Source organism: Scophthalmus maximus, chromosome 7 (genome assembly GCF_022379125.1).
Source record: "Scophthalmus maximus strain ysfricsl-2021 chromosome 7, ASM2237912v1, whole genome shotgun sequence".
Classification (NCBI taxonomy): domain Eukaryota; kingdom Metazoa; phylum Chordata; class Actinopteri; order Pleuronectiformes; family Scophthalmidae; genus Scophthalmus; species Scophthalmus maximus.
In genome coordinates this window covers 6,120,773-6,143,248 of record NC_061521.1, presented here as the reverse complement: position 1 = coordinate 6,143,248, position 22,476 = coordinate 6,120,773, and the positions used below count along the sequence as shown (strand labels likewise).

Sequence of the window (22,476 nt, the reverse complement as noted above, 5' to 3'; positions counted from 1 at the left end):
AAGTGAACGCATCACTGTTTGTAACGCGGTGATTTTCAGTGCTGATTCCAACTATGGGTCTGTTGCTTGTTAGGGCTGATACATTCAGTTCAACAATTAGTCCAAATTAGGCATTTACACTAAACACTGTTCACAAGGGCTTTTAAAACAGAAGTAGTGTACTGTGTATTGCCACTGTGCTTATAGCTTTGCTTTCAATCACCACTGAGGAGCTCTGTGGTTATTGAACCTCAATGCTCAGCTCACTTAGAAGATTGTGTTTCTTGTACAGAACACCTCTACTACTTCAGATGTCTTAACACTACACTGAGCTTTGACCTGTACTGTCTCTCCAGCTGTCCCATGGGATCCTGCTGGGTGTTGTCGGCTCGGACATCCCACTGATGGAGGTGATGAGGCTGGTGCCCAGATACATGGTGAGCTCAGAACTGCTTAGCTATGTAGGATAATTGTTCTTTGTATTTTTTTCGGCAATATATTGATGATGTTCTCAAAATAGCTTGTGTGGTGGTTCTTTTCATATCATTTCTCCATTGCAAACCTCTGATACCTCTTATTTCACCGTAGTGTGTGTGTGTCGGTGTGTGTTTTGCATATTCATAGATCCACATACTAAATGAGGAAACGGTGTAGAGTCACATCCAAGAGATTTAAGGCCATGAAGGATTTTTTTTCATGGGAAAATTTCTAAATGTAAAGGAGCTTAAATAACAACATTCTTTGAGCTTCATCCACTGTTTTTCTCCCTCTGCCTCAGCTGGGAGCACATGGCTACGCCTTCCTCATCACCAACAACGGTTACATCTTGTCTCACCCCGACCTTCGACCTCTGGTGAGTTGAGCCTCTGGACTGCAGGTTTAAGTCACTGCATAGGCAGCATTTAGCTCTACTGTAGAGCTCTGCAGCAGTTCCGATTCACTAGATCAACGTTTAACGACATTAACCCACTTAGGTCAGCTCTGTCATGTCCAGAGCCGCCAACTCTTGTTATAAAAGATTTAATAACATTTGAGCACATCATGCCAGCGACCTATGTTTGTTTTGGCGAGAAGCTTACACTTGCACCGTTCCAACCAGGGCTTTCGTGCGATCGTTGCCCTTTCAGAAGACTTGTAGTTCGGCCTGGGTCTTCAGCATCTTTTTTGGACTTTTTCTAACATATCTATGATGATAAATCCAACAATTAATGACTTTTATGATAATTTATCCAGTTTTTCATGACGAAAAAGGCTACTGTTGTTGTTAGCTAGCTGTCCATTTTGGATTTTGAATGAATTTCTGTGAGATTCAATTTCCGTTTAGTTTTTTCTTTTGTCTTTATGGTCATATAACTATTTATACATTGGTGTGACATCACTGTAGCATTCATATTCTGATAGCCTAGGTTGTCTTGAAAAAGAAGATGTATATAATTTGACTGTAAATTACAGGGTTTAGGTTATACAAGCATTATTACACTAGGAGATGGGTAAGCGTAAGGGTTAGGGTCACTTATACAGTATTTCACTCTGTCATGCAGTATAAAGATGGAAAGAAAATGAAGCCAAAGCCAAACTACAACAGTGTGGATCTGTCTGAAGTCGAGTGGGAGGATACCGACGAGTTGGTAAACACACATCCACACTCATACACAAGTATAACCAAATGACTCTTGAAGGTGGAAGAGTGAATTAATGGCATATTGGAATGGAACCCTTCACTCAACTGACATTTATTTTTAAAGAAACTGCTTATGGATCACCTTTTTGATTATTGTATAAGCTACAACCAATATACCAAACTTGTATTTGCAGTTGATTTACAATTGCCAACTCACATTTCTCTTTACTGAATTTGCTGTTTCAGAACTGTTCACACACTCAGCACACGAGCAGTCCGTGTTGCCTAATCTGTAGATCACTGCTTTGACAGCCAGTGAAGGAACCAAAAATCATATGCCACTAACCCCTCAACCCCACAGAGGAATTATTTTCTTCATGTAGGAGGAATGTCTATCATCAGTTGTCCCTTTTGGACACAATGGAAGGTGTATGTTAAGGCCACTTAGTCTCAGACTTTTGGACTCCTCTATTTCTGCTACCATTTTCCCAAATCCCCTCCCCTTCTGCCATATGTTGCCAAGAAGGCGACTGTGGAGGGTGAGAAATGTCAGTCTATTGACGCTCAACTTTTTGTCTGTTTTGAGTGCACCATCCAGGTACCAACAGTGCACTGCATGTTGCCACACTCAAACTCTGGAACTGTTGTGCCGAATAAAGAGTTTTGCAAAAATTAACTCATAATAGAGAAATGTGAAATGCATCCATACTAGTAGAAATGAATTGTGCAATGGTGATAGTGTAGTTTGGAGGTCTGTCGAACTTTCACATTTATCAGGGTTAAGATACAGTTACATGTTGTCTGATGGAAGACTAACATGAACCTGACAACCTGACCCAACTGCACTGAACGGGCCCACAAAAAAAATCTTTTGCATTTTGTGTAGTGCTCAATCTGTATAACGAGTTCATCTGAATTTAAGACACAGTTATAGAAGTATACCTGAAGCACCAAGCTTTGCTCAACCAACCGACCTACTATCAATACACATGTGCAGAGCAAACGATTGATTTGACTCTTCTTGTACTTCCAGCTGAGAACAGCCATGGTGAAAGGACAGACTGGCAGCTTGAGCCTCAGCATCAGAGCATCCGTGGACAAAGGGGTGAGGAAGCCATCCATTCTCACACAAGTTAACATTTTGTTTTAATCACAAAGATCCTGTTGCCTTCTTCTTCTTTAGCATATCTGAAGTTTTATTTCTAGATGTATATTATATTTTCCCTGTTATTAATTATTTTCAAGTTTTCTGCCTCCTTTCTTCCTTCCTTCATCCACTGTTAGTAAAGTGGGATGACCCGTATTTTGGCAAACCCTCAATGCAAAGATGCAAATAGCAGTGGCGGAGCGAGATAGAATAGAGCTTTTGTTCAATTTCAGTTTACTTTGAGTTTGAGTGTGTAAAAACTTGAATGCTGCGGAGTAGTGTTGGAGTGGACACTTCATACAGCCCGAGCTACAGCTTGATTTGTTGTTCTGTGGTGATTTGATGTGTGGCTGAAATGTTACAGACTCCACGGTGACACTGATGTTTCTCTTCTCTTTAGAAAAGACCTCTGTACCTCATCAATGACTACTTCTACACAAACATCGATGACACACCTTTCAGGTAAATCAGTTTTTTTCTTTAAGCCTTTTTCAAACAAAACAAAAAAAACAGTTTTAAACCTGTTGATCCTGCTTATTGAAGTTTATTGTTTTACTAAAAATGTGACTTTATTGAAGTTTATGTTTTGGTTGGACGCCTGGCACCCAAAAGATCCATCATGTGCCCCTGATACATCCTTCATTACACTCTCCTTGTGAACATGTTAGCCTAATGTTGTGTTTGATTGGCTTTTCTTCATGTTAATGATGTGTTTCACACCGAGTGATATGATGCCAACACTGTTCAAAACTAAATTGTCCCTCAGTAGAGCGCATATTTCTTATTTTTCTTGCAAAGGCCCAACATTCAACTCAAAGTCAATCAAGCAGCACCAAGTTGCACACACTCATAGATATTAGTCCCCTGAATATGCCAAAATTTTTCTTAATCAAGATCTATGTTTCATTCCCTGGGAAATTGGTGACAATGTAAAAAAAAAATGTCAAAGAAAGTGATTCAAAAAATCTGCCCCTTTGTGCAGTTCTGCCCCACATTAATTTTTTGGACCATGACATGTTGTAGCAATGCTACTGACAAACAAACAGACTGGGGCAAAGAAATAACCTAGGGAGGGTCACTGTGTTTTCTCAGAGAGGATCATACTTAAATTGTAAAAGATGATACTAAGATGAGAGACTCTGCTGCTGCACCAGGCGTCAGTTCAGTGGGGCATTTTGAAAAAAGGTTAGCAACGTGACATACAGTAGAAATACTGGTGGTAATCATAAATCACGTCAGTCAATTCCATGTCAAGATTGCAGACAGGTTTGCCAGTGGTAAAGCTGTACTTGCATTTTTGAATTACACAACAGTAACTCATATAAACCTGGACAGATATTTGTGCTCATGTTGATAATATGCCAGCTTATGTCAATAATATAACTTGCAACATATGTAAATTGTGTAACAACAGGGGGCATGACCACATATTGTTCCTTACCTAGACTGTGGCCGCCCCCACAGTTTAACCATGATGCATACCTCCACTGAGGTACTTTACCATTGCCACTGAGTTAGATGAATATCCATCAATGCGCTGTTATCTCGCAACTTTCAAACTGCTCTCTATTTTTTTTCGCCGTGGTTGACTCATGCAGCTGTATGTCTGTAATCTGACCATTAGAGGGCAGCACGTTACACTCACCTCCTCCCTGTGTCTCTGCAGCTTCGGCATGGCGCTGACAAAGGGTCATGGAAGGCTGATCATTTTGGGAAACGTGTCCGTGGAGGAAGGTGTGATTTTCCCAATATACCATGAATAACTTTCCTCCTGTTGTATCATTTGAACTTGAAGTGGAGAGAAACTTCCCCGTATTCAGTTGAAATACTCAGCACCAATCAACTGACGGGTTATACTTTGCCGTGAACCTTTGGTGCGAGTTTGGCTTTCTACCCACTCAGCAGTACAGCACCTTCGATCAGCTGCTATGATTGATACTGTTTGTGGCATGAATAAAAAAAAATCTTATACACATGATACGGTGGTTGTAAATTAAATGTCTCTGCAGCAAAAACATATTTTTACACTTCCTTATAACTCACTCAATTTAAGTCTTTATACCTTCATCTGCAGGGCTGCACGACCTCACCTCCCCTGACCTGAGCATCGCCTCTGAGTGGTACGTCTGAAACCTCGAAACATGAACTGATACTGCAGATTTGATCTGTTTAATTGAAGCTAATCAGATAGACAGGATTTGTACAATTTAAGTCTCTAAAATCAGATTTCTGTTTAACTAATCCTACTCCAAAGAAAATGACAGTATTCTAAAATATAGAATTATTTTACACTAATTTCAAACATTTTAAACTCCTCATATGTGTCTGTGTGTGTGTGTGTGTGTGTGTGTGTGTGTGTGTGTGTGTGTGTGTGTGTGTTTATCCTGGTTCAATAAACCCATTTTCCCCAGGACTTACTGTGAGACGGACATTGACCCAGCTCATCGAAAGTACACACAGCTTCAGGCCGCCATCAGCTACCTGCTGGGGAAGGAGCCCGACCTTGAGTGTAGGTTTTTGACGCTATAGTTCTTTATTTAATCCATAGAATATTTATTTTATGGGTTCCCATGAATTTGCAATAGCTCTACTTGGAATTTAGATGACACAGAAAGTCCTTTTTAATATTTTCTGCAGGCTGATTTAACTGGTGCTTTTGGAGTACGACAGAATACGAATTTGTCTTGAAAATGACAGAACTTGGGAAGTTCTGCGTCCGAGTGTTGATTTATTTGACCGAACCTGTCCGTTGTGTAGGTGATGAGGTGTTGCTGCAGCAGTTGCTGTTTGACGCCGTGGTCACGGCTCCGCTGGAGGCCTACTGGAACGCCCTGATGCTCAATGACAGGTGAGACAAACCATTCGGGTTTTATATCTGACATCTGAAGATTTAAAGATGCTATGTTTTCTGTAGGTGCGTTTTCTGTAGCACCTTTTTTTAGGGCCAGTGGCCAGTTGCTCCAAACTTCAAAATATCCCCCTAGTTTTGGGAGGTTTTTTACTGGAAGCTATTTTCTGTTGAAGATAATAATTCATTGTTTTGAGCAGCAATTTGGAGGGTCAGCTGAAGGGTCATGACATTCACACACCGTGCATTCCGAACTTTTTCAGACTCCTTCCCTTCATCCACATTTTGTTACATTGCAGCCTTGTGCTAAAATCATTGAAATACATTTCCCCCCTCATCAATGTCAAGCGAAAAAAGTACTTTGGAATTTATTCCAAATTTATTAAAAAGGAAAATCTGACACTTGAAATTGAACTCAGGTGACTCCTATTTCTCATGATCATCTGAGAGAGGATTGGACGCCTGATAAGACTCCACATGTGGTCAATTCAATTGACTGGACATCATTCAGAAAGGAACACACCGCCTGTCTATATAAGGTCTCACATCTGATAGAAATACATATCGGGGGAAAACCAAGCCATGAGGTGGAAGAAGCTGCAGAGCTCAGAGACAGGATCGTGTCAAGGTATTGAGCTGAAGTCTACAACAACATTTCTGATGCAATAAAGGGTTTAAGAGTCATGTTTAAAACGAATCTACATAAATGTGGTCGCTAAACTGGGCCATCAGTGGATAAGGACTTTAGCACAGCATTCATTTTGGCAGCTATTTTAGATTTAGTCGTCAGACGAAAATTCTTATTAGATTTGGTCACATTTTAGGCATGTTTAACCTTCATAGTGTTAGTCTAATTTTAGTCGACGACAACTGAAAATGTTTTAGTCAACTTTTAGTCAAAATCTTTTCTCTCTTTAAACAAATTAAATAAGGCTTATACATGTATCGGAAAGTGAAATCAAGGTGACAGGTTTTATCAAGCGTTGAAATTCATTGAATAACATTTCACTCTGAACACTTTTACTGTAATATCAGTATTCATCACCTTAGTCTTCCTCTTCTTCAAAGAAATGTAGCGAATTTTCAGACATATATATTTTATTTATAAGGGCAGTTAGTCTTAGTCATTGACGAACATTTTCCGTCACAGTTTTCGTTAACGAAATTAACACTGCTTTAGTAACAGTGGTGACCAAGAAATTGATGGTCACAGTGTCTGAGCTCCAGAGGAGAACAGATCAACTTTAACTGTCAATCAGCTTTTGATAAACAATGTCATAATGGAGAGTTTGTACCCGAGACAAAGACAGCAGCTTTTCACTTATGAACAGCCTTCACAGAGGAAGAAGTGTTGAAAAGATTTTGAATGTGTCAAGAGAGACATAATTTGTCTTTTATACAGACCAGCATCTTTCTCTTCTTGTGTCTGCAGGGTGGAGCCGGGAATGGAGACGGCCTTCCTCGGTACTCGCTCTGGCCTGATGAGGATCATGAGATATGCAGGAGTGGAGACCAGAGTGGCAAGGTAAGTTTTAAGTTGTTCATTAAACAGTTTGTCTCATCTGACTGCTCCTTCAGTCTGCAGCTAAATGAAAAACAAGAAAACAACACAGCACACTGGACAAATACAACTAGCACCAAACTGTCATAGTGTGTTATTATTATCATTATGCAGGAACATTATTAAAAAAAATGCTTTTCTGCTTCACATTTAAGCAATCGGCAACTAGTCTGCAGCTGGCGTGTCATGATGCCAAAATGCTACACTCCATTTCTGTCATTTTCCAAAGAGGCCTTTTTTAGTTACCTCTGGTAAGAAAGTTATGCATTCATCGCATTCTGTTGGTTGGTTGGTTAGTTGGGCGGCTGTGGCTCAGGAGGTAGAGATGGTTGTCCACCAACCCGAAGATCTGTGGTTCGATCCCAGCTCCCCACAGTCCACATGCCAATGTGTCTTTTGTTAAGACACTTAACCCTAAAGTTGCCTCTGATGGCTCTTGACTGAATGAATGTATGAATGGAAGAATGTGGCTTGTAATTCCATGAAACTTGGTGGAAGGATGGGACATTGGCCTGGAAAGAACCCATTACATTTTGGCACAGAACCAGGATTTTTTTAACCACTTTCTTTTTAACATTTCCCCAATTTCCCAGGGAATAATTCATGGATCATGATGACAGACATCTCGAATATTTATGGGACTGATATCTCTAGAGTGTGTGCAATTTGGTGCGGATCCAAATGAAAATCTGGATCTAGAGGATATATGTGTTGTCATAGGGAGAGGTATGCTCTCTGCTGAGTGCCAGTATGGTTGTAAGTGTTTTTCAATTTTGAATTTTTTTTTAACTTTACTAGACTACAGCTCTCTGGCTGGAGTCAAACCTGAGATGTTGTTATTACAAGGTCATTGTCTTAAACCACAATGACCATTGAAGGCCACTGGGACTCCCCAATGTGCGACTCTTATAGCTTGACTGGGATCTGTGCTTGTGTCTTTAACCTGGTCTTTGCAGTGACTGAGCTATAGAAAAGTTTCCATTTTGTACCTTTGATCCGTAATGTGCTGTACGTGCAGCATGTTACAGTCAATTTCAAAGTAAAATGTTGTCTGAAGATGAACTTTCACTCAACAGAAAGTTCCTGACTCCAGCTGATAAAGACAACCTGTTCACCATCGATCACTTCCCTCTCTGGTACCGCCTGGCTGTTGAGAATAATCCAGGGAGTTTCTATTTCTACCCCGTCAATGACAAAGGTCTGTCTCTCATTTCTTTATTCTTCTTTTTTTCGGGGTTAAACAGAAAACATTGTTCTCATCCAATCTCTCTTACTAGCTAATCTTCAGATAACACTGACTCAATTTTCTCTCCCACCAGGTGTGAAGTACATTCTTGCGACGACATCGGTGACGGTGTCATCTGAAGGAAAGACCGCCATGGCAGGAGGTGAGGGAGCTGAGCTGTAAGGCATTATCTTTCCATTATCTAAACCTCATTTTTAGTCATGAGCTCTTGGTTTTGATCCAAAGAATGAAATTGTGAATACAAGCAGGCAAAGTGGTTTCCTCCATAGCGTCTGGGCTCAGCTCCGCCACTGCTTCTTTCCATTGAAAGGAGCCAGTTGAAGTGATATGGGCATTTGATCAAGGTCCTCCAGGGAACCTTCCTTTGGCATTTATCAAGGCCCCTCAAGATGGGTTGGGTTGGTAACGTGATAGTGGCGGCTGTGGCTCAGGAAGTAGAGACAATCGTCCACTAACCCGAAAGTCGGCAGTTGATCCTCGCTTCCCACAGTCCTCATGCCGATGTGTACTTGGGCAAGACACTTAACCCTAAATTGTTTCAGATGGCTCTTCCACCAGTGTATAAATGTGTATGAATGTGAAATAAAAAGCGCTGGAAATAGCAGCGCAGTATGAATGTGTGTGGATGGTGGATGTGACTTGGCATGGTGATGTGGCGCTATATAAATATAGTCCATTTACCATAGTCTGAAACCGATGAAATACGAGCTTATACACAAAGCTTGACCCGCTGTTGTAGTGGACCAGGGTGTGTGAACAGGTCGAATCTTGTATATAGTGATGATTGCCTTGAAGAGATTACGTTTTAGGAAGCCTGTTTGCCAGATGTTACTGCTACCACACTGATTTAAGATTAAATAATTTCAATTGATATAGTTAATATATATTCTATTGTATAATAATTTCTAATTAGAAGATGTTACCTTCATCAAATAATGACTATATAAATCCTATCCCAAGTGTTGATGCTAATTCCTAACTTTGCAGGGATCGTGGTGGTGACAGTTGGGGGATTTTCAAAGGCCTTTCAAGTCTAAAGATTTTCATAGATATAAAATCTATCCAGAGCATGGATGAATTTGATCACTTTTCCTGAGTTTAATCTATCAGTAGAGGATTTTAGTAGGATTTCATGACCAAGAGTTTAAGTTCATCTTTTGAGTGGGGTTCATTTTGCGAATTATTCTTTTTTAACTATTATTAACTATATATGTGAAGTGTTGTGGTGCTTTTTAGAAGAAGAAAATTGCAGTTTAGATAAATATATAGTTTATTATCTTCTGCATCATTAACAGTCCTTGAGTTAAATTTGAATCACACAGAAAATATGGATGAACTAAGTAACAATATGTGGGTGGATAGTCCAATAGTTTCTATATGCTGAATCAGAAGCTGTTGTTGCTTACAGATTCACCTCTAGGAGGCAGTACAGCTCTAGTGTCTTTTTGGATGCAGTTTATCTCAGTGATGAAGCTCGAAGCAGCATCTCCCTTACAGCAGCAGGATTCTGATATGGTTTAAAGTGTCTAGTATTTGAAAGGAATTCAACAGGACATCCACTTAACAGAGGTAAAAAGAAAGATATAACCAAATAATTGAAGATAAAGAAAATTCCAGGGCTTCACAAACATTTGTACTTTGGGGGCTTGTGCTTGTTGGACTCAGATATAGACAGACAGCTTGAGGGGGAAAAAGGTAGTTACATATTCATAAAGAAGAAACAAAAACACTGATAAAGAGAGGTCAAGGTACACAAGTGCTAAACAGCAGCTTCAGAGGAGTTTGAAAGCTGGCTGAGAGATGCAGCGCAGGGAATAACAATTCACAAAGCATCCATACATTAAAAGAAATGCTGCAAGCATTCCAGTTTCACTGAATCTAGTCCGGTCCATCAGCGGCACAATCGGTCCCTCCCAGAGATCTTCACTACAGTTGCAGAGCTGTTTGGTGTCTTTCTCCAGATGTTGATTCATCAGTGGTGAGAGGTCCTGAGCAGGAGCAGCCAAAACATCCAGGAAGGATTGAAAATCAGGAAAAATGAAACAATATCTCAGAAGCTACTGACTCGATAGCCGTGCACAATGCCACAGGGATCTTTGGGCAGTGTCTCCTCCGCCGATGTCAGAGGTGACAGTTGTCCATCCTCCAGGTCAGTCTCAGCTCCACACTCAGCCATCAGAGGCTGCCCGCGGTTCTTCATCTCCCTCTGGTATCGCGCCATCAGAGAGGCATATACGCAGCCGTAAGTTGCCGCAACCACCATCATGACACACACCGTACCGCAAACCACTCCTGCAACAATTTGCGTGCCGTGTGCCCGACGGACACTTACGGGCCGGTAACGCTGGCGAACACATTCCTCATTGCTGTTGACCCGGCCAGGCGGGCAGAGAGGCCGGGTGGCATGACCCAAAGTGCCTTCCTTGGTCGGACTCTGCAGGCAGTAGCTGAATATCTCTGCTGGCAAGCTGCGGATGTCCCTGCCCTTCAAATCCCCTGGGAGATTGCACTGCATCGCATCTACCTGCCCATCTATAAAACAATAGAGGTAGAAACAAAATTAGAGTGAAGGAAGAACAGGGAGGGAAAAGATGAAGTAGAGGAAAGGAGGACCACAGGAATCGGGGCAGACAGGGCAGGATTGGGAGAGACAGAGGTCATTAGACGGCATTCTTAGATGTCTTTGCTCAATACACTTCCATCCTGCAGAGCAGAGATTAATACAGACTCGGAATACAAAGTGATTTTTCTGACACTTAAACAACTGTAAGATGGCTGCCAAAACTGGCATATTTGAGATTTGAAGAGGCCTGTTAACAGCCCTGCTCACCCCTGTAAATTAACCACTCTATCCAGTGCTTGAAGTCCCTCAGCTTGCAGTCACATTCCCAGGGGTTTCCTGCCAGCTGGAGCTGCTGCAGCCCCACCAGGGGTTCGAAGGTGACTCTGTCGAGGGCTGCAAGCTCGTTTCTGGCCAGGGACAGCCAGGTTAGTCTCTGAAGCCCATCCAGCAGGCCTTTGGGCAGCCAAAGGAGGCCATTGGAGGACAGGTCGAGTCCTCGCAACCGCCACAGCCCCTTGAAAACCTCCTTGCTCAAGCCAACACTCCTCTGACTTTCATTCGAGCCCTGTGTGGTGTCTGTGCTGTTGGTTGGGTCAGACGTCACCAGGCGTACCCCGAGGGAGTTAGTGGAGAGGTTGAGCCAGCGTAGGCTGCTCAAACCCAAGAATGCTCCTGGCCGCAGGGTGGAAAAGTGGTTCTGGGAAAGATCCAAGATCTCCAGGCTGCTTAGGTTGGACAGCTGTGTCTTGCCGAGAGAGGAGAGGTTGTTCTGGGGTACACGGAGGACCAGAGAGTCCTGGTCCAGCAGCGTTATGATGGATGTCAGAGAGAGGAGGCCGACCGCGGAGCAGTCAGTGGTGTTACCGTAGCAGATGCAGGCGCCAGGACAACTGTGGGCTGAACCCAACATGCCTTGTAGAACCAACACTAGACTGGACAGAGCTGCATAGACTGAAAAACATGAGAACCAGAACCCCTCAATCATTAAACTGCAAAATTTCAAAGACATTTTAAAAGTTTTCAGCTAGCAAAGTTTTCGATGGCTGTGATCACAACATATCACAACAGCAATGCACTACCAGCAATGGAAGAAATAAGCAAGGAAATAATGGAAAGCTAAGCTAAACATGAATGAAAAAAGATCTGTCTGTTTCTGTAAAACCTATGGAGTCTCGATGGAGGCATTATACAAAATTACAATTTTCTTAAATTCCTACTGTGTGATGGAGGAAGCTTCTGTCAAGCCTCACCCAGACTCGCCATGTAACTTCGTCCATACTGGTCCAGGTTCTTCATGTCTGTCGCATCAACTCCACCACAGCTTTAGGTTGACATCCGGCTGTTGGAAACATCCTGGAAAACAGACAAGATGGAGAAAGGAGAGGATGACATTTGAGGGAATATAAACTTGCCCTTTTTTGAAAGTGGAAAGTGCAGGTTCTTGATTTTTTTTCCCCACTGAGAATTGGCATTTCTCAATATAGAAACATCAAAAATTGTGGTTGCTATGGACATCAATTATATACAATTTAAGTAACGTCACATTTGATTTGTTCCATCATCTATTTTTAGCAAAATAGTCCAAATATTACGTACCCATCAACCTTAGTGTCTATTACTTAGGCAAAGACTAACCTCCCCTGATACTGGATTTATAAGGCCTGTTACCAACAATGCTATTTGAGAGTAGTGCTGCAGCTAACAATATAAAACAATAATTATATTCACAGTTACAATCATCAAATGGACTTGATAATGATTAGCATTTCTACTTGATAACAAAGACAAGTTTCCGAGTTATGAGAAAAGCAACTTAGTATTTGCAGTCCAATGCAGCGAGGAATGTGCCGACCTGTATATTGGAGAAACTAAAATACACTAAACAAATGCATGGCTCAAAACAGGAGAGCTAGCTCAAGGCTAGCTCAAGAAATTAATCCTTTGCTTTGTATAGATTTAATTTGCTCTCTTTCATCTCCACATGCCTTTACATTCATGTGTCTGGTTGGTTTCAAATGAAGATTTATTTGTGTGCTCTCCATGCTTTTATACTCCTGGTCTGGTCCACCATGCAAACTGAGAATTTTCTTTTCACAAGCCTGTTTCTCAAACCTCCCAGCTGCCAGAAAGAGTGCAACTCAATTGGTGGGATTAAGTGGAGTACGTCGCATGTGCAGATTGAAAATCATCAACAGCTTAGTCTCTGGCAGAGCTCATCTACGGTACATTGGCATTACAGGCCAGAGTTGTGCTGTTATTCACAGTTTGTTGCATGTCCTCAGTCCTTTTCATTCGTTCTCGCTCAGAGAGAATGCACAAGGAGCTTCATAATGAAGTGAAATAATCCCCTGTATTTTCATCCAGCAACACCAACACTGGAGAAAAAGTCAATGCCACTCTGTCTTCTGAACACCCACCTACAATTCCTGTATGCTGCAGAAACAGCAGGCATCAGTCTTGTTTCGTACATATTATCAAGAATGTAGCCAGTTTTCTTGATAGTCTCTGTATTCTTTTGATGATTTGTTCAATTTTAATTTTCTCATGACGTCTTTGGGGCACTAAGACGTGCAGAGGGAAGTGCACATGAGAGATAAAGAGAGCAGAGAAAAATTTCTGTCACTCCATCATCCGTCTGTAGCTGACATAAAGAGCCAGAGAAACAATGCCTCAAGGTCTTTCTTTTGTTAAAGGTCTTTCTTTTGTGAAGTTGGCACAAAAATGCCAGTCACTCTGCATGCTGTGGACTGCGTGAGGCAGGGAGGTGCCTTCAGGCCACAACTGACATTACAGAACAGGAGGAATTACAATGCAGGTAGAGCAGATGGGAGGACATGTTAAGAGGCAAATAGGACCAAAGCATATTTGACATATATTCACACCAGCAGGAGACCACAAATTAGAATGTCAGTTAGTTCCCAGAGGATATTCACAAACAAAGCCTCTAAGTAGTGATGCAGAGTAATTGCAAATGCTCAGGATATTTATAAAGGATATGAAAATTTTTATTGACCTCTCTTTTTGTCTTGTGATTAATGATTTAATAATTGATTTAGAGATTTTCAGGTGACAATTAAATTAAATTAGCCAGAAAGCTTTTTTTTGATGGGTATGTTAACTATAACTATTTCAATGCAGTTCAACAGTTATGTGATTATTTCTGATGCTGTTTGTGTAGAAGTGCTTGTGTGTGACATTCTATGTTTATTATGTGTTTGATCTCTGTTCTTCAGTTTCATTGCGAGATAAGGCGTTAGCCTTGGCAGAGGTATGCGCTCCCCAAGCATCCTTCTAGTTACTTCTGTTGTACACTTTTGAGATGCAAATCACAGAATCAGTGCCCGCAATACTTTCTTTCTACGCCTCTGTGGACATTCTGTTTTTCGGTTTGTCTTTTCGTCCCATTCTCGTCAACATGAAATCACAGGAACAAGCAAAGGAAAACTATTCAAATTTGGCACAAACATTTATTTGGACACATTTTTGGCCTCGTGAACACTCAGGATCTCAGGAACGGCTGGAGGGACCTTCATTATGGTTGGATTTTGGAGGTCAAGGTCATTTTTCAATGACCTTCTTGTCAACTCAAGAATTCATATGCCAGTCACAATATAGATAAAATGATGAAATCATTAGATTTTATATGCAGAAGTATACAACAACAGCCAAAATTATTAGAAAATGCTCAAATGAGTTAATGTTGGATATTCATTGTTGTTTCAGAAGGCAGCAGCACCAGCATTTCTTGGACTTGTTGGCTGGTCCCAATACCTGAACCCGTCATGAAAGAAAAAGCAATTCTATAAGCCCAGTAAATCAGATCAGACATCAAGTGACACTGTGACAGCAGTGAGTCACATAAGATCTACTACAGCCGCCGGTTAGAGGATGAGCGGGGCCTTTATCAGACTTTCGAGCATCTCATGGAGAAGATGACTTCTGACCCCTGACACTTTCTGCTCCTCCAAACAGCAGATTGATGTTGAATAACGTTACGCATTGTGGCAACAGGAGAAGGGATTACAGAAAAAAAACACAATCTTGCATTACATAAGTCCTGCAGACGGAATAATAAAAACACAAAGTCCTGAGCATGGTCTTCTTCTAGTGACGTTTCCTTTGGGATTATGTATAACATTGTACACACACCTACAGCTGGGTACACACACTCAAACACGTGTATAGCTGCGAGCTGAAGACCAAAACAAGGCAAATGTAGGGGTTGGTGTGTCATACTATGTCTATCAAGAGCTGCAGTTGCTCCTGGCATCTCCTTCCTCATTCATTCCTCTCTTTGAGCGTCCCCTCTCCTCCACCCCACTTTGCGTGTCTTTCTTTGGACTTGGACTTCTTTGGAATTTTAAGGACACAACCGAGAGCGCTGAGGCTCCCGGGTGTAGGTCGAGGATGTCAGATCCACCTAAACTCAAACTTTACCCAGGAGGTTTATCGGTGAAAAACTGTTTACCAAGGATAACCTGTGTTTTTACCAAAGGAAATTGTAGGTAAACTATTTCTCTCCTCATTGATTTATCTCTTTGAGTGACCCCTCCTCCTGCCCTTATAAGCATATTTTTCTTCGGACAAGTGTAGGTGAGCCTCTTATCCAAAGTATTCTACTGGCAATGGCACAAAATTAGCGGCCTTGTAACTCCGAATTTAGTTTCTTTGTCTACGTTTATGGTCTTTTAGATTTAGTCAGACCAAGAATTGTTTAGGACGCCAAGGTTAATATAGAAGAGTTTCTGGTCTAGTAGTGGATTTTGCTGCCATGGAGAAAAAAGTTTAGCTAGAGAAATAAATCAATGACTCTCACAGAATGTCATAGTGAGGAGCTCAAAAAGACTAAAAACATGCAAACTGCCAGAGAAATAATTTGACCACGAAAGACTATACAAGCAGCCCACACCACTGTGAGCAGCAAAGGTTTTCGTGCCCCTCTGTGTGCACTTCAAACCAGGGCAACTGATGAGTAGTTGTTGATTTTGGAGCTGAACACAGAAACAAAGAGAAGACTAATATCTCCAACTTGCGGGCAGGACACAAGTCAAGAAAGAAAAGACACTTCAAGGTTTAAAGAGTCCGAACATGCATTCAATACCAAGTTCAGTCAGGACCACTATAGTCCAAATAGATTCATTTCAACAATTGTGAATAGCTATATTTGGTGGTATGGCTCTATTCTGGGACCACCCTGTCCTTCCACGTGCCTACGTGGAAAGCCTGAGATAGGGAGAGCACTCTCCCTACCATTCCATGAGCCTACTTGGAATGTGAGGCATGGTGAGCAGCAGGCAAAAAAAAAATCCAGTGCAGAATAGTGCAGGCATCAATAAAACACATGACATTGATTTAAGTCAGATACACTGTGAAAAGAAGGTGCTGGGGTGGAAGCGGGTTGCGAAGTGGCGTACAGTAAATCAAGAAGAGTAGGCAGGTTAAACCAGCTCCAATACAGCGCACAATATAAGCTTTGCCAATTGAATGTGTAGATGATCAGCTGAGCAGTCAGCTGATATGGGCAGGTATAGAGATCTCTACTGTCAGCTGATGTGCTGCATAGTTGCGACGCTTGACCTCATGGCCTGCCTGAACTGACGTATCAATTCTTGATACGTCAGTTCTCCATTTACAATAGTAAATAGAGAAAAATGTTGGTCATTACCCAAAAGTTCTACAAACCATGTTAAGGTCATTGTTTGTTTGTCATTTTCATCATGGCTTTTGTGTCACTTGAAATCATCTTGCAATAACGGCTCTGGAAAGGCTTCAGCAGTTACAGAAACGGTCCTGGGTTCCGTCAGTAGTTGGGAGCAAACAGCTGCGGAAACAGCTTGTCAAATGCACCATCAACCAGATTAGGCGCCGCCCGCACAGCAGTGGCAGGTTAGAGATTTAAAATGTGGTTTCAATCCCTGAGTGGGACAGATGGTATCGGAAAAAGTGGTCCAGGAGAAATACCCCACCCCGACCACACTCTCACGCTCCCCACTGCCCCCCCCCCCCCATGCTGTGTTTTCTGTTTTTACTGCTGTGCCATCACCACACATCTGCTGTTTTGTATAGAGGCTTTGATTTAAAGCACTTGCACAGGATCAGCAGTAAATAGTGTCGCCTACTGTACATGCTTCACGTTAGCCGATAACTTCATGACCGGTGAGCTGCATGAGACCAAAAACAGGGGATAACATGAAGTACTTTGTGGCAGCCATTATTAGGTGCGACAGTGGCTGTTCCACAGAAGAGTTGAATAAATATTAATGTTTCTGTCCTTTTTCTAACTACAAACTGATCATGTCATGATCTATCCTGTGCGTACTGTTTCGATACTGTGACCTTATTATCTGACTAACCTCACTACTGTCGTTGTTTCCACACCTGCTTTTGCTCACATGGGGTTATTATTTATGTAGTTGAACCTGCTGGTCAGTATCCCAGACGAGATGTGGAGATCAGCTATTGCTGTTGATGCAGGTAGAGTTAGTTCCCACAGCTGGGGCCTGTACTACGAAGCAGGATTTGCGGTTATCGAGGTAACTTCAGGTTTAACTCTGGGTTTTCCATCCTACGAAGCTGGTTATCTTCTTAGGGGGGTAAATCACCATTGTAACTTATGCTGAACGGCTAACCTGCTAAGTTTGAGATACGTGTTCAAAACCCATGAACAGCCCAACTACTGGCCAATCAGATCACTGGAAAATCAGAGTCATCATTTCTACAGGATCCCGTCAGGGACAAAAGAGTTTAAAGTAATTTGACAAATATTAAAGTGCAGCAGATATTTATAGATGAGGTGAACCATGTTGCTGTTCTGGACTTTTTATGTATCCACTCTGGTTTTAAAACAGAACTTCTAATAAACAGAGGGAGAGTTGATGATGCCAAATAAATAAAGAATATTTGATTCCCCGACAGAATCCCTGACAGTGTTTTACTTTCTTATTCTATCCCTGAAGCTCAGAACATGAGGAAACTGTGACGATAAATAGGAACAGAAACTAAATACTATATGTTTAATTAGAAAAATGATCCACAGACTGATCCAATATTTCTCATGATCATGAATGAACAGTTCGGTGTGATTGACCTCATCACACATTAACGTCTTCTCTCCTCTGCTTCAGCAGCAAAAAAGTCTGATTTTTATTTATGGTTCTGACGATGTCGCTTGTAATTACCGACTCCGCTTCTTCCACATGAACACCCTCGTAATCCGATAGGAAAACCCAGTGTTGACTGAGACACTTGACATCCAGCACATTGTAGCACATGTTATCCAGGATGGTCAATGTTTGGTTAGATCAAACCAGATAACGAAAACATATAAACCTGGGTCATTTTGTGTAGTCCATACTAGCCCATAGACTTTAAAGACATTTACAGACCTTGTTTGGAGGTTCCAGTTGTTTTTGAGTCAGCTTGGGATGCTTGGGGATTCATTTATTATTATTATTATTATTATTATTATTATTATTTATTTTGTCATTGCAGTACCAAGGTTAACCACTGGTGTGGGCATTGTTACTCGATCTCAGTGGTTCAGCACCACATCTGTGGATTTCTGCTCCAATCTTCAATTTTTTCAGCCACTCAAAATGGTCAGATTTTGTTTCCCCCAGTTGAAAAAAACTAATGGACTAATAATGGGGACATAATCTTTCTTTGCCAGACCCAGAAAAATAGTGACAGAAAAATGGCCATACCCTGTCCTCAAGCTTGGATGACCAGGACGCAGTTGTATAAGTTGTTGTAAGTCAACTTATTGAAAAAATTGTTTGACCCATGCAAAACAACAATTTCAACTGCTCCTACAAACAGAAAACACAGCTAACACCAAATTTGAACAATTAGTGATTTTTCCCAGCATTTTCACCTCAGTAGTAATGGCTTTTACAAAAAGTACTGTTGAATATTTCTCCAGTTCACTCTCCACTTCTTTAAGTGCGAAAGTGATGGTTTATTATCTCAATTTAAAAACTGAAGTCCTGCCGCAATGATGTCCGCTGCTTTATCTGCAGTGCATGGCATCGCTTTCCTGGACTCTAACGCGGCATCCCGCTAGCTGCCTAATGGCCTCTGACAGGCGGCTTCTTCCCTCCTGTGGCTACACTTTTGCCCCCAACAGCCTAAGTACGAGGCAGCCGAGCGCAAGCGGTCCAAAAGGCCGAGAGCACAAACACCCTGCAGCATCCACATTGAGGCAGGACGAACAAGTAAACAACCAGGGCACACACACGCATGAAGACACACTGACTACACACCTAAACACACACACACACAAGCTCACTCCCACATGCTTTTAGAATCTCTCTCTCTATTAAAAGCCCAGGCATACACTTTTACCCTCCATGGCCAAAAATATGTGGACAATATGTGCACTATATATGGCAGGCAAATTTTCAACCATTCCACCAGCTGACGAACCACCAGCGTTCAACACTGATGTCAAATTGATTAGGTGTCACTCACAGTCACAGTCACAGTTCCAGTGTGGATGGGGTTGATGTCGGAGGTCTGTGCAGGGCCAGTCAGGTTCTTCCACACCAAACTGGGAAAAACATTTCTTTACGCAGCCGTTTTGGGGCATTGCGCTGTTGAAACAGGAATGGGACAAACACAAACTGCTGGCATTGACTATTTTCTAAAATACCTTTGTATGCTATACAGTAGCTAGCTGCAACAATTAAAAATGAATATACAACCATGTAGATTCCATGGTTAGTCATTAAAGTAAATTGTTAGTTTTGAACTATTGTTTGGATACAATTTGACATTTGAATTGGGCTTTGGGAATAATCTATTTTGTATTTATTTTTATTTATATTTTCTTATGACTTTTTTATGACTTTTTTTATGACCTGTCCAGAGTGGGGAGCTGGGGACCTCCCCACACTGGACAGGTCATCAGTTCATCACAGGTCTGAAAACCATTTACGCTCACATTCACACTTAATCTGCATGTTGTCTGTGGCAGGAAGCCAGAGCACCCGGAGAAAACCCACGCAGGCAAAGGAGGAGGAACAGGCGAACTCCTTCTTGCTGTGGGGCAACAGAGCTGTTTTAAAAATTGAATATAAATAAAGTTTTAAACAATAAGGGAAATTATCATTAGCTACAGGCGTAGTTTGCTGTAGCATGATTTCCCTTAATTTTAACCCCAGGAGCTCAAACAAGGAAAAATAACCCCACAAAGAAGTACATTAAAGTATGAAGGCAGGGGTGTCAACTTATTTCTGGTCATGTAGTGTACATACACACACACACAAACATACAGGTGTATGGAAACACAGTCTGTCACTTCTAAAGACACATTTTTACTGTACATACACGCGCATACACACTGCTCACCATCTGCTCTGCTGCTTCAGCCTCCGAACAGAGAAAGAGCAGAGGAACTGTTCTTCCTCTCTGTCATCTGCAGCGTTCAGAGAACGCCAGTCACAAGTCGGTTCCTCATTAAACCAAAATCTGGAGCTTCTTTGAAACCAGGAGCTGGACTGGAGTTTTTTAAATCCGGATCAAACACCTCTCGCCATCGCCGTCCTCCTCCTCTTCATCCACAGGGCTGCTCTCTCAGCCTCCTCTTATTATCTCAGAGCTCTGTCCAACGCTCACCCAGCCACTGGCTGAGGGCGAGTGAGCCTCTGTGTGTGTTTGAGAGAGAGAGAGAGACACACACAGAGAGACAGAGCGAGCTAAAGGAGCCACATGCTGCTGCTGAGCTGCTGCTAATGGTGTGTGTGTGTGTGTGTGTGTGTGCGCTGGAGCACTCGTCCTCTCCGTGATGTGTGTGATGTGCATTGAAGCAGGTTGACAGAAATAGTAACATTGTGTTGCAGCTGCAGGCTTAACTCTGAGTGAATGAAGAATAAAAGAGGTACACTTTGTATGAGAGAAAGAGCCTTTTTGCAACTAAGCACAATTGAATTTGACTAAGAGGTTAGATTTATAATTTATTTTTCAAATAATTAGTACCCATTATTGCAAGCTGTGGGGGGAAATATTTCATCCCTCACAAAATATGCTGCCCCATTTTGGTTTAATTAGACCATTGCAACTTCCAAAGTTGTTATAGTATTATATTTTTTTAAATGTACGTTTGGAACAGAATAACTGTGTTTGTGGTGTGTGTGTGTGTTTAAAATTTCTTCATCAATGATCAGAAGGATTATGTTCTTGATTAATTGTTTTATCCAATGTCCCACAACTCAAGTTGACATCTGAGGTCACTCTGACCTCACAAAACACATTTTTTGACCATAATGCAATCATTTACACATTAATTAGGAAACATATTTTAGGCAAATTGCAAATAGGATAAAGTGATATTATTATTCAATTTTATATCCAAAAGGTCAAAGGTAGGTTGCACGGTGGTGTAGTGGTTAGCTCTGTCGCAGCAAACCCCAGTTCAAACCAACCATGGCCTTTCTGTGTGGAGTTTACATGTTCTCCCTGTGTATGCGTGGGCTTTCCGGGTTCTCCCACAGTCCAAACACATGCAGAGTTGGGTTAGGCCAACTGGAGACTCTTAACTGACTGTAGGTGTGAATGTGAGAGTGAATGGTTGTTTGTCTCTGTATGTTGGGCCTGTGATGGGCTGGCGTCCTGGCCAGCGTGTACCCTGCCTCTCGCCCAATGTCAGCTGGGATTGACTCCAGCCCCCCATGACCCCTAAAGGATAAAGCGGTATAGATAGATAATTGGGCCCGTCACAATAGTAACGTTAGTGACTTATCGCACAATACATGCAAATTAACTTGATCATTTCTGTTGACCTCGATAATCGCCATTGTGATTGTTGACAAAAAATACTGCCATCTCTGATGCAGAATTGTATTAAATGTTGCAATTACACGACTCTGGGATGTGACGAAGGCTTTTATTTTGACACGACAAGACACAACGACAGAGTGCTGTAGAATCGTAGGGGGCCACGCCCCGAGGAGAGGGAGGGAGAGAGACGAGTAAGGATGACAGGGTATCCCTGAAAGTAAATCTTCGGTTCTGCTTATCGGTTATCTGCAAGGATGTGACTACCTTTTTTTATCCATCTGCCAGGACATGACTGTTTACGTCGCGCATTAACGTAATGGCGCCTGTGTTTATGAGCTAGCGCTTAGCATGCTAACGTCAGACCAACAGAGTGAAACACACCGCGGTGAACAGTCAAAAGTCTGACTGTACTTTTCAGAGAAAGCGACGACAAGGCAAAATGCAGTAAATGCAGCTCGTTTGTGAGCTGCAGACAGCACGGCATTGATTTGGAGCAATGCGCAGTGTTTGATGTCCTGCGGGAGTGCGACTGTGTCAGCCTGCTCATCAGCACAAGCACCTCAAGTAAAGCTCTTTAACATGTAGTACTTTAGTTCACATTTGGCCCCTATTGCTGCTTTGATGAACTGCCCCCGCTGCTGAAGAAAAGGAGGAAACTGGCAGCGACACAAATCATGTAGAAGAGTGCAGGGATTCACACAGGCCGCGACCAATAAGCCTTTACTAAAAGATCAC

The 22,476-nt window shown here is 41.9% G+C and overlaps 2 protein-coding genes across 3 annotated transcripts in view; one reads left to right on the top strand and one right to left on the bottom strand.

The window, feature by feature from the left end:
• The window catches only part of LOC118315864 (voltage-dependent calcium channel subunit alpha-2/delta-4-like), a 79,318-nt gene that overhangs the window by 28,762 nt on the left and 28,080 nt on the right, over window positions 1–22,476 (top strand). Inside the window, exons 16-27 of the mRNA XM_047333562.1 lie at window positions 336–416; window positions 758–832; window positions 1,521–1,607; window positions 2,634–2,705; window positions 3,148–3,209; window positions 4,414–4,481; window positions 4,822–4,867; window positions 5,159–5,256; window positions 5,505–5,595; window positions 7,028–7,120; window positions 8,233–8,354; window positions 8,476–8,544. Coding sequence (XP_047189518.1) covers window positions 336–416; window positions 758–832; window positions 1,521–1,607; window positions 2,634–2,705; window positions 3,148–3,209; window positions 4,414–4,481; window positions 4,822–4,867; window positions 5,159–5,256; window positions 5,505–5,595; window positions 7,028–7,120; window positions 8,233–8,354; window positions 8,476–8,544 — 964 coding nt within the window. The remainder of the gene's footprint in view (window positions 1–335; window positions 417–757; window positions 833–1,520; window positions 1,608–2,633; window positions 2,706–3,147; window positions 3,210–4,413; window positions 4,482–4,821; window positions 4,868–5,158; window positions 5,257–5,504; window positions 5,596–7,027; window positions 7,121–8,232; window positions 8,355–8,475; window positions 8,545–22,476) is intronic.
• Window positions 9,655–20,588, bottom strand: LOC118315865 (leucine-rich repeat and transmembrane domain-containing protein 2-like). 2 transcript variants are annotated; one of them, XM_035643508.2, is made up of 4 exons: window positions 20,314–20,588; window positions 12,216–12,318; window positions 11,233–11,916; window positions 9,655–10,934 (listed from the first exon to the last, which is right to left on the bottom strand). In XM_035643508.2, the coding sequence occupies exons 2-4, from the start codon at window positions 12,259–12,261 to the stop codon at window positions 10,453–10,455; spliced, it is 1,212 nt and encodes a 403-aa protein (XP_035499401.1). In that variant the 5' UTR covers window positions 12,262–12,318; window positions 20,314–20,588; the 3' UTR covers window positions 9,655–10,452. The 2 variants fall into 2 exon arrangements, with proteins under 2 accessions (XP_035499401.1, XP_047189519.1); XM_047333563.1 differs by lacking the exon at window positions 20,314–20,588 and adding an exon at window positions 19,435–19,558.

Coding starts and splice junctions, on each gene's coding strand:
- LOC118315865 (XM_035643508.2), bottom strand. CDS start 12,261: ATGAAGAACCTGGACCAGTATGGACGAAGTTACATGGCGAGTCTGG. Junction 11,917..12,215: donor AAGTTACATGGCGAGTCTGG/GTGAGGCTTGAC, acceptor CATGTTTTTCAG/TCTATGCAGCTCTGTCCAGT. Junction 10,935..11,232: donor AGAGTGGTTAATTTACAGGG/GTGAGCAGGGCT, acceptor ATTGTTTTATAG/ATGGGCAGGTAGATGCGATG.